The sequence below is a fragment of the Lycorma delicatula genome, chromosome 1, assembly GCF_047948215.1.
Source record: "Lycorma delicatula isolate Av1 chromosome 1, ASM4794821v1, whole genome shotgun sequence".
NCBI lineage: Eukaryota > Metazoa > Arthropoda > Insecta > Hemiptera > Fulgoridae > Lycorma > Lycorma delicatula.
Genome location: NC_134455.1, coordinates 80,195,816 through 80,213,214, shown reverse-complemented (window position 1 = coordinate 80,213,214; position 17,399 = coordinate 80,195,816). Strand labels below are relative to the sequence as shown.

General features: G+C 30.5%; 1 protein-coding gene across 3 annotated transcripts in view; it reads left to right on the top strand.

The window, feature by feature from the left end:
• LOC142319489 (ubiquitin carboxyl-terminal hydrolase 48-like) overlaps positions 1–17,399 on the top strand; it is a 417,524-nt gene that overhangs the window by 50,880 nt on the left and 349,245 nt on the right. For all 3 annotated transcript variants that reach the window (XM_075356825.1, XM_075356833.1, XM_075356843.1), the window contains exon 6: positions 3,592–3,758. In XM_075356825.1, coding sequence (XP_075212940.1) covers positions 3,592–3,758 — 167 coding nt within the window. The remainder of the gene's footprint in view (positions 1–3,591; positions 3,759–17,399) is intronic.

Here is a 17,399-nt window from a genome sequence, read left to right as displayed (position 1 = left end):
TAAAAGGAATAAGAGTAATAAAAGGAATAAGTTTTAAATTAATGTTGACAAATTTATTGTATTCTGCTAGTAGAACACAGTCTTATTTTAGTATTACAAAGTTGGGCATGCTACATACATATTTTAACCTGCAGGATGAGACTTTATGATGAAATTATGATACTTTGTCAGACTTAATAAATCTGACTTAATCAGACTTGCCGAGAGTCAAACCTACGACTAGCTGAACTGAAAGTTATAATTCTAACCTCTTCACCAACTGCTGGGGCAGTTTGTTAAACTGTTTATTAACATTGTGAAATTGTTTATTTACTTATACGACTAATTACACTTGCTCCTTTGAAGTAGTATCCTCCACTAGTATACAGCACACCCAGTATGTTTCTCCACTATTAGAATGCAGTTTGGTATGCATTTAATGAAGTAGCCTACATCTTGCATAGTGAATTTTGTTTAGGTTTCTAGCTTTTTCAAATTAGCTTTCCCATCTTTAGGAAAGAAGCCCACCAATGCCAAATCTGACGAGTGGGGAGGGCTTGAATATAAAAATTTTTGACTTGAGCGATAAATGTTTGACGAATATAAAAATAAAAGCTTTTGAGCGAGTATTGAATATGTGAAAGTGCATGTCTCTCTGTAATATCTGTGTTTTGTTTACCTACATTTCAGTACATTTCTTTCTAATTGCTTCAGATACCATTTATGAGAGCCGTCCAGAAAGTAGCTCGTTTTGAAATAAAAAACCAATCAAATAAAAAAAGAAATTTTATTATATAAATAAAGGGACAATCTTAAAACTATTTTTCTAATAGTCGCCATTTAAATTAAAACACTTATCATAATGATGCACAAGCTTTTCAATTGCTTCTCTGTAGAAATTTGCCACCTTAGATTTTTGGCACCATCTTGCACAAAACTTGGAATAACTAAGCTTCCCTGTTACAATTTCATGCAGTAAACTTCATGAAATTTGGGGGAAATGAAGTGAGAGTTCCGTAATCGTAATGAGTTCCGATAAAATTTTCACAAATTTTATCGTTCATTTTCATCGTCAGTTCATCAGTCGCAAGGCTAGGCCGATTACTGTGGTCCTCATCATAAACATTGGTGCGGTCATTTTTAAACTGAATGCATCACTGCCTCACTCCACCTTCGCTTATTATTCCTTCTCCATACACCTCACAAAGTTGCCGATGAATTTCATTTGGTTTGAAGATTTTTGGCAGTAAAAACCTAATCACTGAACGTACCTCACAACTTGCGGGATTTTCTATTAAAGTGCACATTTCAGTAATTCACAACAAATTATTGTTGTGAATTACTGTTATTTTTTCGGTTATTTTACGGTTAGTTAATTACGGTTATTTTTTCTACTTACAAAGAACATATTGTAAGTAGAAAAATCACACTCCAACATGCTATGACAACTTGATGCTTACTGAGTATAGAAATGTTTTGACGCGAAGATGGCAGGTATATCTCCCCACCCATCTCTACACTAGGCACAAATGAAAGTTACTTTCTGGACAACAAAACTTTCTTTAAAATTAGAACATAATAAATGACACCATTCGATTTAAAACAGAAAATTGATACTTGAGATTTTGATACTTGACTTGACAATTGATACTTGATCAACTTTGGCAAAGCATGCTTTTTGTTTTGAAATGCTGATATGACATTGTATGACTTATTATTTCCCAGAAAAATTTTCAAAGTTTCCACAAATATCTTGCTCAGTTTGAAAGTATTAAAGTATTCTCATTATCATGCTGCTCCTCAAGAATTTTCATTTTCTTTTTATTAGAAATAGAAAATCACTTCTAGCATGAAACATTAACTTTCATTTGTACAGTGTAGAACATAAATTGATATCATTAGAAATATTATTGCTGAAGAATCCCAGTACATTACTAAAACAGCAGGTACTGCTACCAGCCCACTAGGCTGATCTAGTGGTTGTCATTGCAAATCAGCTGATTTTGAAGTCGAGATTTCTAAGGTTCAAATCCTAATAAAGGCAGTTACATTTATATGGATTTGAATGCTAGATCGTGGATACTGGTGTTCTTTGGTGGTTGGGTTTCAATTAATTAACCATACGTCACAGAAATGGTTGACTTGAGACTGCAAGACTACATTTCATTTACATTCATATATATCATCCTCCTTCATTCCCTGAAGTAATACCTTACGGTGGTCCTGGAGGCTAAACAGAAAAAGGGAGAGAGGTATTGCTACATATTTCAAAGTTTTTTTTTTGAACAAAGCTTGTATATTATGATGGTAAGTCAATTATTATCCGCAATTTAGTTATATTTTTGTTTATGTTGGTAGTACTGTCATATTAAGTAGATGACGCATGCGTGGTTTAATCGTTATTATGTCTGTGCAGGTTTGATGCTGCTAGGTTAGTTCCATTATCGCTACCCTGTCGTTAACCATGGCTGCTCCGCTTTCCGTTTGCACCGCTTTCTGTTTGTGCAGTGATCTGTTTTTTGTGGTCGGAAGGTGTATCAGGGGCCGAAATTCATCAAAGACTTGGTACAGTACGGGAACAGTGTGTTGCCGCATCACAGTGTCTACGAACGGATTGAAAAATTAAAAAATGGTCGCACAAGTGTTATGCAAGACAAAGGAGCCGAACAACCGTTTACCGCCACAAATGAGGAAAACATTGAGCGTGAGCGTGCACGTGATATGGTTTTCTTAGACAGATGAGTAACTATTGAAGTGGCACATCATCTGCAAATTAGTCACGGTTCTGCCTATGAAATCATCCACAACAGGCTTGGGTTTCATAAAGTTTGTGCAAGATGGGTCCCAAAACAACTCACACAGTCGCATAAACAAACACGCTTGGACATTTGCCAAAAACATTTGGATCGCTATGGTAACGAACGGGACAACTTCTTAGACAGAATCATCACTAGTGATGAAACATGGATCCATCATTATGAGCCAGAGAGTAAGGAATGCCAGAGTATGGAATGGAAACATCCAAATTCGCCCTGCAAAAAAAAATTCAAGACCCAACCGTTCACAGGAAAACTGATGCTTACGGTTTTTTGGGACTCACAAGGCCCAGTACTGGAACATTGTTAGGAAAGGGGCATGACAATAAACAGTGTGCGTTGCAGTGAGATGCTTACTGCCAAGCTGAAGCCTGCAATTCGAAGCAAATGCCGAGGACTGCTGTCAAAAGGTGTTGTGTTGTTGCACAACAATACCCGTCCACATACTGCTGTCCTTACTGCTGAAACGCTCCAGATCATGTTATATAATATAAATATTATAACTTTGGACAGAAAGAAAAATTCAAAATCTGACATTTGTTATCATAGTAAAAGAGTATTGTATTTGTAGCAGCAGGATTGAATCCTACCTCACTCGTATTTCAAATTTTACTAATACTACTGCAGCAGTGATAGTGAAACTGTGAACATATTGTAAGATTGAATGCTAACAAACAACATATAAATTCACTAGTTTTAGGTTATTGTTTAATGGATTAAAAGTAAATTGTACTGTTTTCTTTTGTATTGTATTAAATTTATAAGTTTTATGAATAATATTATTAATTCATTTCAGGCAAAAAGGATATAAAAAGAAATTAAATTCTTCTCTTCAGTTCCCTGAAGTTCTAGATATGGGAGAATATTTGAAAGATTCTGACACTGGTGATGAAAAGCTTCTCTATGGTTTGACTGCTGTGCTAGCTCACAAGGGAAGCAGTGCTAATTCTGGACATTATATAGGTAAGTAAGGTAATTTTTCTAAATGCTGAAGTTGTGTTTAGTACAGCCTATTATAAATTTACAAAATTCCTAGAAGTTCTAGTTTAGGTAGTCCGTTCTTAAGTCATGATCTTTTGTCATGAAAGTGAACTCAAAATATTCAGTGAAGGAACATGTCCACCCCGTTCAAAGAGCTTCAAATAGCAAATCTGTGTATTCTTTCAGATACTTTATTAATTTTTTAAAGACTTCTTTCATGAAGAGGATGACTACTTTTTTACTATGACAACTAGACTTAGACTTCTTTTTTGAAGAGGAAGACTTTATTTTTTTTACTATAACAATTTAAAGATTTCTTTCATGGAGAGGTTGAATTTACTTTACCAATTCTTTTCCTGTGTAAATTTGTAAAATTTGCTAGGTTGAAAATTCAGTAAATTTAGGAGACTAGATTGATATGGTATATCACTCACAGTGTATATCAAGAAAATTTTGAGATGGATATCTGATTCTCATTTCTTTATAAAAGTTAAAACTTGTTTTTTTCTGATATGTTACTTTCAGTTAGATTTTTTCCTACTAGTTTCATTCATGTGTTGACTGCTACAACATGTTAACATTTTCATAGCATATACCAAGTCTGTATATATTTTTTGGTCCCAATTATGAGAGTATGTAATGTTCCATTATCTTGTTTACAAGTTTCTTTCATTCACTTGACATCCATCAAGAATATTTATTTTGTTACTGATGTAAATAGTACAATCCTACTTCAATAATCTTAGGGTTAGATTGAATGAACAATTTTCATTTTTGTAGTATGATTGTTTTGTCAGGTTCAGATTTTAAACAAGTAAACAATAAACAATCTTAGAATTTGATTTTAAATTTGTTTATGGTCATAAATTTTTATGTAACATGTGCATTACATTATTAAAAAAAAAAAACATTTTATTATTAGGACTAAAGTAGTAAACATCTGTTAGAGACAAATTATAAAATGTTTATTTAATTCATGTAATTTTTGTAATTTCATACATTTTACAATAATATTACATAACATGCAGATTCATCTGCTTGCCTTTGATGTAACTTTGCAAAACAGTGTGGTCTAGGAAATTAGTTTGGAACTTTTGAATCTGAAAATTTATTCCATTAAATATAATCAATCTTGGCTGAAGAAAATGCTTAAGTAACCTCTTACTGTATGGTGATTAGTAACAATAATAATAGTAGTAGTAGTAGTAGTAGTAGTAATAGTATGCTTTCCAGTAGAGTATGTTACTAGTACAAAGTACTATGTACTTTGAAGTACAGTGTACTATGTACTATGGACAGTGTACTTTTGTAGTACTATGTACTTTTTAGTATAGTGTAATATGTTATATTACAAATCACAGCACAAAACCCTTCTCCAACATTTCCCCCCAACATACCTGCTCAATAACTCTAATCCTATCCTTTCATCTTTTCACTTATTTAACAATTCTTTTTCTCATCACTAGTACAGTTTGAAAAAGTTTTAAGAATTATTGATATACCAGCAGATATTAACCAGCTTGGATTTTTTTGTAAGCAAATGAATTATTCCAAATAGGTAAATGCAACCAATGTGAGTGGTTCAGTATTTGGAATCTTAGAGCTTGGCATTGCAGTTACAAATTAAATTTTTTTGTATAAAAAAAATTTTACGTAAATTTCTTAAGTTCTTTTTTAAGTTTTTTCTCTATCCTTGTGAATATTATTTTATTAGTGGATAAACAATTTATAGTTTGCTTTATGTGTAAATTTATTATTGCAGATAGTTCTGTGTTCTCGTATTGATTTATTTGAATGTATACTTATTATTATCCTTGTAAAATTTTTAACCCTAATTATAATAAATAATTTCTGTAACTTATATAATTTTAACTTTTTATATTATATTTAACTTTAATCTATAAATACATGACTCTAAATGATTTGTTTCCCACATCATAATTTTACTATCACAATACATGCTATGGAGTAGACAAAGTGACAAGTAGGCATTTACTGGCTATTGTTAGTTATTTTTTGAAATTTTAAGCCTACATGAATCAAATTCACATTATACAATTAAAACTAAATAAAATAAAGTAGAAAAAAAATTAAAATTACGTGACGCTAGTGATGTCATATGAAAGAAGGCATTACAAGTATAAAACTTGACAATTTTTAGTGAGGTTTCATTCTAATGTTTTCTGACTATTCTCCTTTTACCAAGATTTACAACATTTCTTGGACACTAGTGATCACTGTTTTTTTAAAATAACTGATCATTTTTTTTTGTCTTCTGTCATTTGACTGGTTTGATGCAGCTCTCCTAGATTCCCTATTGAGTACCAGTCATTTCATTTCGGTATACCCTCTACATCCTACATCCCTAACAATTTGTTTTACATATTCCAAATGTTGCCTGCCTGAACAGTTTTTCCTATCTACCTGTCCCTCCAATATCAAAGCGACTGTTGCAGGATGCCTTAAGGTGTGGTGGTCTGTCTCTTCTTTTAGCTGTATTTTTCCAAATGCTTCTTTCATCAATTGGTTGCAATACCTCTTCATTTTTGACTTTATTCACCCATCTGATTTTTAACGTTCTCCTATAGTACCACATTTTAAAATAAAAGCTTCTAATCTTTTCTTCTCAGGTACTCTGAACGTCCAAGTTTCACTTCCATATAAAGCTATGCTCCAAATATATACTTTAAAAAATGGTTTCCTGATAAATTTCTGACTGAAAGCTCGTTTCGCCTGTGCTATTCGGCATTTTATAATGCTCCTGCTTTGTCCATCTTCAAAATTCTACTTCTCAAATAACAAAATTCTTCTACCTCCATAATCTTTTCTCATATTATGTTTATATTCAGTGATCCGTCTACTTTATTTCTACTACATTTACTATTATTTTTACTACATGTGTAGGACTTCATTCATACCATTCATTGTTACTTCTAAATTTTCTTTACTCAGCTAGAATTACTATTTCATCAGCAAATCGTAGCATCTTTATCTTTTCACCTTGCAATGTTACTCCAGATCTAAACTGTTCTTTAACATCATTAACTGCTAGTCCTAAATAAAGATTAAAAAAGTAGTGTGGATAGGGAACATCCTTGTCTGACTCCCTTTTTTTATTACTGCTTCTTTCTTATGTTCTTTGATTATTACTGTTGCAGTTTGGTTCCTGTAAATTTGAGCAATTGTTCTTCTATCTCTATACTTGAACCCTAGACTTTTTAAAATGTTGAACAGTTTATTCCAGTCTACATTATCTAATGCCTTTTTAAGTCTATACATGCCATCTATGTTGATTTTTTTCTTTAATCTTCCTTCTACTACTAATCTGAGTGCTAAACTTGCTTCCCTTGTCGCTATACTTTTCCTGAAACCAAATTTTTCTTGTCCTAACATTTCTTCCACTCGTCTCTCAATTCTTCTGTACAGAATTCTAGTTAAAATTTTTGATGAATGAGTAGTTTAAGCTAATTGTTCTGTATTCTTCACATTTATCTGCTCCTGCTTTCTTTGGTATCATAATAAAACTCTTTTTGAGGTCTGACAGAACTTCCCATTTTTTTTGTAAATATTACACACCAATTTGTATAATCTATCTATTGTTTCTTCACCTGTACTGCGCAGTAATTCTGCAGGTATTCCATCTATCCCAGGAGCCTTTCTCCCATTCAAATCCTTTAATGCTCTAGTAAATTCAGATCTCAATATTATATCTCCCTTTTCATCCTCTTAGACTTCCTCTTCTTCCTTTATAACACCAGTTTCTAATTCATTTCCTCCATATAACTCTTTAAGTATATTCCATCCACCTATCAACCTTCTCTTTCGCATTATAAATCTGTGTACCATCTCTATTTAATACATTATTCGATTTTAACATATGTACTACAAAATTCTCCTTAACTTTCCTGTATGCTCAGTCTATTTTACCAATGAACATTTCTCTTTCTACTTCTGAACACTTTTCTGTAATACACTCTCCTTTCGCTAATTTGCACTTCCTTTTTAATAGTATTTCTTAATTGTTGATAGTTCCTTTTACTTTCTTCATCGCTAGCATTCTTATACTTTCTTTACTCATCCATCAGCTGCAATATATCCTTTGATATCCAAGGTTTTCTACCAGTTCTATTTGTTCTGCCTAAGTTCACTTCTGCTGATTTAAGGATTTCCTTTCTAACATTCTCACATTCTTCTTCTATATATTCTATCTTATCTTTTTTACTCAGACCTCTTGCAATGTCCTCAAAAATCTTTACCTTCTCTTTTTTAAGCTTTTCTATATTCCACTGATTCATCTGATACCTTTTCTTCAAGTTTTTAAACACCCATCTACATTTTATTATCACTAAATTATGGTTGCTATCAATGTCTGCTCCAGGATAAGCTTTGCAGTTGAGTTGATTTCTAAATCTTTGTTTAACCATGATATAATCTATGTGATACCTTGCACTATCATGATATGTATATTTTTTCCATATGTATATTCTATTATGGTTTTTTAAGTGGGTGTTTATGTCAATGCGTAAAGTAGATTTGGTCTAGTGGATTCAAGGTCTTCTCATAGTGTCAAGTTCACCGTAATTTTCTATTTTGTCTGTTGTGGAATAATTGTCTGCTGTAAATAGGAACAATTCCTATTTACCCAGCACATTCAAAATTTAACCTCTATTCCATTAAATGCTAAATATTTCTGTATTAATTTCATTGTTCAATTTTCTGTTTTTATTATGTTTTAATGTTTGTATTTGTTCATGTTTGTTCACGTTAAAAACTGATGTTTTCAAGGAGGGCGGTATGTTGCATTTCTAACACAATTCATATTTCCAACAAATACACATATGTTTATCGTTGCTAAGGGCAGTTGTTTTGGCAATGGTAGGCAATAGGAAAATCAGTCCACTTTTAACTATTAAACTATTCAGTTCAGTACAAGCTTATCGTATCATGTGTTATACTAAACGTTCTTATATAAACGTTAATTTTATTAAACTTAATTTCTATTTGTTTTTATTGCGTGAATCTTATTCATCTGTATTTATACTAAACATAATTTTGGCAACCCCAACGTGATTCAAGTGAACGCATTAAATTTGTTAAACGTGTCGGTGTGTTTAAAACATGAACTTTTCTTATCATTTAAACCTGCTCAAGGACTAATTATCTAGTAAAAATTCATAATTAGATTTAATTATGAATTCATAATTAAAACTAATTATGAATTTTTACTTAAGATTAATGAATAAACGACCATTGGCGATGCAGATGCTCCATTCAGTTCTTGTATTGAAGTATTAAGTACACATGCAGCTGGGACTAGATCTACAAAGTTTCTTGGTTTTCAAAATTACCGATGTTACTTCTATTTTTGAAGCATAATTTATCACAAAAATACATGGAAAATGGGTATGTTTAATGAACATTTATGTAATGCGTTAAAAACATTTTCATAAGAAAATAATATAGTCTTCATCTAAATTAAGTTCCATATCATTACATATTGTGTATTTAATATTGTGTTTTATATATTCAGATTTAGTTTTTAAATAATCTAAATCAATTTCATTCAAAGCTTTGTCAATCTTGTCAATTTTATAGATTTCATTAAGAACTGTATTAATTTTGTTTTTTATATATCTTACTTGAGAAAAATGTAGTGATGGAATCAGTGCACTAACATTATTAATAATAATAATGAAACGTTATAATTAAATACATATATACACAAATGCAAGTTAATTAAAGATGTAGAATAATATTAACTGCATGAAATTTAGATGTGATTGATTATATTGTAATTAACTTCCTTTTTTATACTGGAATGTATTATCGTGGCCTTCTTCTTTTTTTTCTATAACAAACTAGAAATGCAAGTTTTAATTATTTATTGATAAGTATGAAGATGTTCATAAATCAGAAAAGGCCAGTGCCAATGATAAGAATTATTGTAGTTTATTTTTCTAAGTTAATGACATTCGTTCATTGCTAATTTTTTTTATTATTACAGAATATGTCAATAATGCAACAGTTTTCCAGTTATACTATATTTATTGATGTTATGTTTATAAGTATATGATTGTGAAAAAAGGTGATTTAAGTTCTTTTGTTTTCAGCCTTTGTTAAATTGCAGATTTTATTATTGTTAGCCTATATTCAGTTTATTTTGTGTGATAAATTAAAGTCCAATACTTCTTGGCAAACGAGCTATGTTTAATTTTTTGTAATTTACCCAACAGTAGGTGTTGGCAATTACTAAATTATACTTTATACAAAACTCAGTGAGTTGGTCCCCTTTTTCATTCCTTTTGCCAGAGAAAACACTTTTTTGTATACAAGAGTGTATACATTAATAATCTTGGAATGTTCATCTTTACGTATTTTTACTTGTCCATCTTTAACCCAGAAAAACTGATACCACCTAATACTTCTGAGATTTGTTGCCAACCAGAAGAGTTTTCTGCTGTAGGCAGTAAGATGTTCATTGATGAAAACCCTTCTGTTATCACTGAAGCCAAGAAGAAGTTCACTGCACATTAAGTTCTTACATTTATTGACTTTCTCCAAGATTTCATGTTTCTTCTGTCTGCTGAATAGTCTGATTAAACTTATATTAGGTTCATCTTTATTTTTGAGGCTTCTTTTGTGGGGATTACCTTCATCTCTCTGACAGTATTCAATATCTTTAACTCCAACATTAGCTCTTGATGCCATTGCAACCCTTGGTAACAACACCATAAACTTCATTTTTAACTTGGGGGATTCCACTGACTTACTACTATATAGTCCAGTATTGTTATACTATATAGTATTATATTTCTACTTTTTTTTTCGTTGTGTACTTAAGACTTGTGTAAGTAATAACTTATCCACATGAGTAAGTTATTATTTTTGTAAGGCAACAGATTTTTGGACATGTGTGCACACTGTTTTTAATTACAAGAATGTATGATTAGAGAGCTTCTGTAAGAGGTAGTTAAATGCTATTTGTGAATAATATTTAGGAAATAGACTGAAATTTATTTTGATATTTCAGTTATAAAAATCTGTTAAATGAAATAATACATGACACCAGATTTAATAGAAAATTATACTGTTTTACTTTTTGAGAAGGTTTGGCAAATATCTAAGTTTTCACCATTAATTTAATACAATATAAAATCAGACTTTTGCTATCACAGTACGTGCTGTAGAGTACGCACACAAGTACGTGCCATCCATTTGAAGTGACCATTTCAAGTGGTTGCTTGACCCATTCAAAAAAATTGAAACTTACCCATTTATTTCCTACATGTCTCAGGACCTTAAAACTATTTTTTTAAATTTTTTATTTAAGTAGTTTACCTGTAGTGGCCATTTTTGTTATGGTGCGTACACCTATTTTTGTGATTGTAAGGGTTTACAGAAAAAATCATAACTAAAAACCTATTGGTTCTAGAAGGATGAAACAAAAAGCAATTTATTCATATTTTCTCAAGGTAAAAGATTAGTCCAGTGGTTTATTTACCTTTTTCTCTTCTTTCTATGATAAAATTACCAATAAATTTGAACATGAAAAACTGTGAAATTTCACTTTTGGTAATTTTTTTTTGATAGGCAGGGATATCATACACAGTTTGAATTATTTTTGCATATGTAGGTATGTGTTAGTAGTTTTACCATGAATAGTATTATTGGTGATATACTTATCCCTAACTTTTTATGAATTTTTGAAAACTAATCCTTTTAAAAAAATTCAAATTTTGGCTTCAAATAACTCTGATGGGGCTGGTGATGAAAATCTAAAATTTACACAACTTGCGGTGTTTTTGCAGTTATTTATGGCAATTAAAAATGTTTCTTGTGTATTGTACTAATAAAAAAGTTATAACCTCTCAAAAATCATGAAAAACCTGTTAAAAATGATACCATTTTAACTTACTAAATAGGTGCTCTAAGGAGGTTTCTTGTCTTCTTGGCACTTTAATATTTTTATACTTTTTACTATAGTTGATGGTTTACATCAACTATAGTAAAAACTTGTTTGAACCATTCAACTGCAGTGTTTATATTATAACTGGCACTTGAAGTTATTTCCTGTTACCAGGAAAATTCATGTTGCAACATGCTCATTTATACTTGCATCATTTAGCTTTGCAGTTACCGACTGGTCAGTCTGACATTAGTCAGTGACATGTTCTCATCTTTACCAAGTGTCTCAAATTTCATCCTGTGTTTGGAGTGTTTATTAAATAAATAAGTTTTATTTAATAATATTATATTTGCAGATTTTAAAATCAGTTAAATTTTTAAGTAATTTCATGTAAAACAATGTTCCATAGGAATTTATGTGTATGAAGAGTGCCATAAAACAGTATATGGTATAGTGCCAAAAGAACTCATTAAAATTTGTAAATATACTGATGAAAACCAATAACTTATTTTTTTACGTGTTAATTCAGATGTTGCTAGTCACTACTGTTTGTAAATATCATGAAAAAGGTTTTTACCAAAATTCAGTCACTTGTATGGACAGTTGTGTTGTGATTTAAGAAAAAATTGTGAACAATTTGTTGTGATTGTTCTTTGTGAACAGTTAAGAAAAATTTAAGACAAATAACATTAGAGCAAGCTCCTAAAGAACACATTTTTACAAATTTAAATTTAGTTCCTGGATAGTCTCTTTGTGTTAACTGCTTGAAAAGTATTTTTTCTCAGCTGAAAAATATCAAGTATTTTTTGATTAAATCAGATGAGATTTAATCAGCAGTCATTTTGACTGCTGTGAAAGAGTTGTTGGTACTAGAAGCTACCACAAGTATGTTCCTGTGTCAGAAGGCATTGTAAGATATTACTTTATTTCAGACTCCTTGGACTATAAAGACCATCCTATGTCAAGTATTGTACCCGTTTCACTTAAGGAAACATATTCTATTCGTGTGTGCATGACGATCAGTGGTGGGTAGGAGAAGTGGTAGTTCTTAGCCTTGAAAATGATAATTTGCAGGTTCATTTTTCCACCCAGCTGGACCAGGAACATCATTTCAAAAGTCTCAACAAGACAAAGTGTGGGTACTGATCTGCAAAGTTCTGAGAAAGTTGACATCATTTGAAGTAACTACAGTGACAGGTTGTTCTGACATCAGAAGAGATATCACAGTGTTGATTAACCACACTAAGTAATAAACTTTCATTGCTACAAAAACAGACTATTTCATTGAAGAATAAATAAAATTTTGCTACAATTTATTTTTTCTCTGATAATGTTTACAAAAATAAACCAGTACAAAAATAAAAAAGGAATTCTTAAAAAAGATGTAGGCTACTCATTGAACCCTCAGTTTTTGGGTAAGTTTTACAAGCATTTTTGAACCAAAATTCCCTTAGGTTACTGGTATTAGTTAAGTTATCATTAAATTACGACCTATCATTAATAATTAAAAAAAAAAATTTTTTTAAATATTGAAATCATAACTCATAACACCAAATCATAAATCATAACACCATAGGGGCTAAATTTAAAAAAAATATTTAAACATGTGAAGTCCAAAGAAGACAAATCCCCTTGGAACACTTATTTAGTGAGTCAAAATGGTATCACTTTTAACAAGTTTTTCATGATTTCTTAAGGTTATAACTTTTTTATTAGTACAATACACAAGAAACGTTTTTATTTGCCGTAAACATCTGCAAAAACACTGCAAGTTGTGCAAATTTGAGAATTTTATCACCAGCCCCATCAGAGTTATTTAAAGCCAAAATTTGAATTTTTTTAAAAAGATTAGTTTTCAAAAATTCATAAAAATTTATATAAGTATATCACCATTAATATTATTTATGGTAAAACTACTAACATATACCTACTTATGAAAAAATAATTCAAACTGTGTATGCCATCCCTGCTTATTGACAAAAATGATCAAAAGTGAAATTTCACAGTTTTTCATGTTCAAATTTATTGGTAATTTTATCATAGAAAGAAGAGAGAAAGGTAAATAAACCACTGGACTAATCTTTTACCTTGAGAAAATATGAATAAATTGCATTTTGTTCCATCCTTCCAGGACCAATAGTTTTCTAGTTATGATTTTTTCTGTAAACCCTTACTGTCACAAAAATAGGTCTGCGCACTGTTACAAAAATGGCTGCCATAGGTAAACTGCTTAAATAAAAATAGTTTTAAGGTCCTGAAACATGTAGGAAACAAGTAGATAAGTTTCTTTTTTTTGAATTGGTCAAGCAACCAGCTTATTTTTTTTGGGACACTTCAAATGGATTGACTCGCAAATGAAAAGTGCATTTACTTATTGTTAATTATTTTTTGTACTTGTGAGCCTATATTGATCAAATTCACGTTATATTCTTTAAACTAAATAAAATAAAATAAAAAAGAAGTTAAATATTATGTGGTAGTAGTATAAGTGAGATATGACATCACTGGCATCATCTAACAATAGAACTAACTATTCCTAAATATTTTAAATAAAAAAAAAAAATTATAGATTATCTTCAAAAAGATAGGTCTAAATATTTTGATAAAATTATAATTAGCAAATATTGTATTCTAAATCAAGAGAGCGTTATACTTTACAGCTTAATTTTTTTGTAGTAATATTTGTAGTTTATAATTAAGTCAAGTTCTGTCAAGGTTCTGATAACCTATATTTCTAAATGGCTCAATGAGTGAAATTTAGAAGATAGTTTGAAATATTTTTTGGTTCTTCATTTAACAAAGTTAGGAATTCCATTCTGTGGATATCAGGGATTTAATAAAAAAAAAACTTGTTATTGTTCTTATTTTTAACAAACAATAAAATTTTGTTTGTTAAGTAACAATACAATTTTTGTTGGAAAGTAATTTTTATTACATTGATGTAATTTTTCATAGTTAGCTTCATCTATTTATTATTTGTATAATTACATCTGTAGAATTGTGACAGTACATTTTATTTTTGTATTAACTCTAAAAGTTCTTTACTTTTAACTAAGAAACATTGAAGTATTAAAAAATTTGTTCATTATAATTAAAATCCTGCATACAGAAATTGGAAACAGGTATTACTTTTATAATTTTTTGTAAATTAATAGTGATAATAATAATAATTTTAAAGGAAAATTACTTTGTTAATAATAATATGGTTATTAGAAAATAAAAATCCCTTTATTAGAATGGATTACCACTAAATAAATGCCATACAGTTTACTTATGATTGGAAAGGCAGCAATGTGATAGGTGAATATTTGTATCATAAACTGTTATTCCAAATTCCATTAGAAATGGATCATGCTACTAGCCATAGTCTCAAATAAGCATACTGTGAAATGTATGTTAAAATAATGTGAATGAATTATTTTATTGGCTTTGAAATGAAAGATGTAGTGCATTATATTAAAAGGTAAGTTAGATTTTAACAAGTGTTAACATTAGATTTTGTTGTTAACATAGGAATGAAAATGTGTTTTTTATGTTTTCTTTCAATGTCAGTTATTGTGGGGGTTACAACTAATCTACTGTAAAAAATTTCACATTACAATGTTCCTTGTTCCTGTAACAATACAAGGTATACCCAAAATTTCCTGAAATTTGAATATGGCATATGAACTGGTTGCATTATAGCTCTGTGCAAGGTGCACTTCTTAGTCAGTTGATCAAGTGGCATCACTCACAGGTTGGTCTAATGGTGAACGCGTCTTCCCAAATCAGCTGATTTGGAAAGCGAGAGTTCCAGCGTTCAAGTCCTAGTAAAGGCAGTTACTTTTATACAGATTTGAATACTAGATCATGGATACCAGTGTTCTTTGGTAGTTGGGTTTCAATTAACCACACATCTCAGGAATGGTTTGAAGTAAAACTGTACAAGACTACACTTGATTTGCACTCATACATATCATACTCATTTATCATCATATATAAGTAATATCTGAATGGTAATTCCCAGAGACTAAACAGAAAAAAAAGATTAAGTGGCATCACACTATTATCTCTATCTGTTTACTGTGATCTTATAGTCGTTTTGTTATACTGTGGTAAAGTAAAAATGAATGAAATTAAGAACTGCGAATTTGCAACAAATTCTGCTTAAAATTGGCATGGTGACCATGGGAGTATGCTTAGGATAGACTGAAATTATAATTGGTACAAGTGTAATCAGACAGCATCAGGCTTATAAAAGAAGAGCATTCTTGTTGCCCTTTCACCACAGCTCAGAATGTATTAAATTAAGAAGCCATCTTGTGATAAAGAAGGAAAACAGATTATTTATAAAATTATATCGCTATCATACAGAGTTTGTCTGTGAATTCTGTTGCAAGAACTCAACATGTTGGCACACTGCCACAACATTTTCCAATTTGTCACTTATGAATAAATTTATGGTTTGAGTAACTGTGCCTAAGTGCATCTTTCATTATTCATAACTTATGCTGCTGGATCATTATTAAAGTCCTTGTTAGTCTACTCAATATATGTTTTATTTGAACTTAATTTACAACTCATTCAGATACTTTGTTACTTATTTAAATATATCATTAGTAAATTATCTCACATTGTTTAAAATAGTGTTCATAATATTAATGTTTAAAGAGTATTATATAATTAATGTATTTATATTTAGTTTAGTATTTAAGTTACATTCTTTAATGATTGATTTAGGCTAGCAATACAATTAGAAAGAAAAAGTATATCATAAAAAAACAGCTGTTTGTTGAACTCATCACCTTTTTTTTTTTTTAACCTCCGAGTCCACAGTTAAGCATTACTTCAGAGGATGAGATGAATGATTTGTAGCGTGTGTGAAAATGCCATGCCTGACCGGGATTCGAACCCGGGACTTCTGGGTGAACTCATCACCTAGAATTACAAATTTATATGCTTTAAATAAGTAAGAAGAAAAGAATTACATAGTTTATTTACCATTAATAAGGAGGACATGAAACTGAACATAGCTGCCCATCAAAAATCCCAAGGATTTTTCTTTATAATATTGTAATAAAATGTTACAAGTGACAACATGAAATAATATAAATAATTTTTGTTTGTAATCTCTATAAGTTGAACAATATATAAATATGTATTATAAAAAGAAAGATAATAAATTATAATCTAAGATGCTGTATGATAACATGATTGTTAAAGAAAGGTTACAGCTAATAACATGAAATAATAAATGATTTTTATTGATTATGTTATTTTTTTTTTGTCTTCAGTCATTTGACTGGTTTGATGCAGCTCTCCAAGATTCCCTATCTAGTGCTAGTCGTTTCATTTCAGTATACCCTCTACATCCTACATCCCCAACAATTTGTTTTACATACTCCAAACGTGGGCTGCCTACACAATTTTTCCCTTCTACCTGTCCTTCCAATATTAAAGCGACTATTCCAGGATGCCTTAGTATGTGGCCTATAAGTCTGTCTCTTCTTTTAACTATATTTTTCCAAATGCTTCTTTCTTCATCTATTTGCCGCAATACCTCTTCATTTGTCACTTTATCCACCCATCTGATTTTTAACATTCTCCTATAGCACCACATTTCAAAAGCTTCTAATCTTTTCTTCTCAGATACTCCGATTGTCCAAGTTTCACATCCATATAAAGCGACACTCCAAACATACACTTTCAAAAATCTTTTCCTGAGATTTAAATTAATT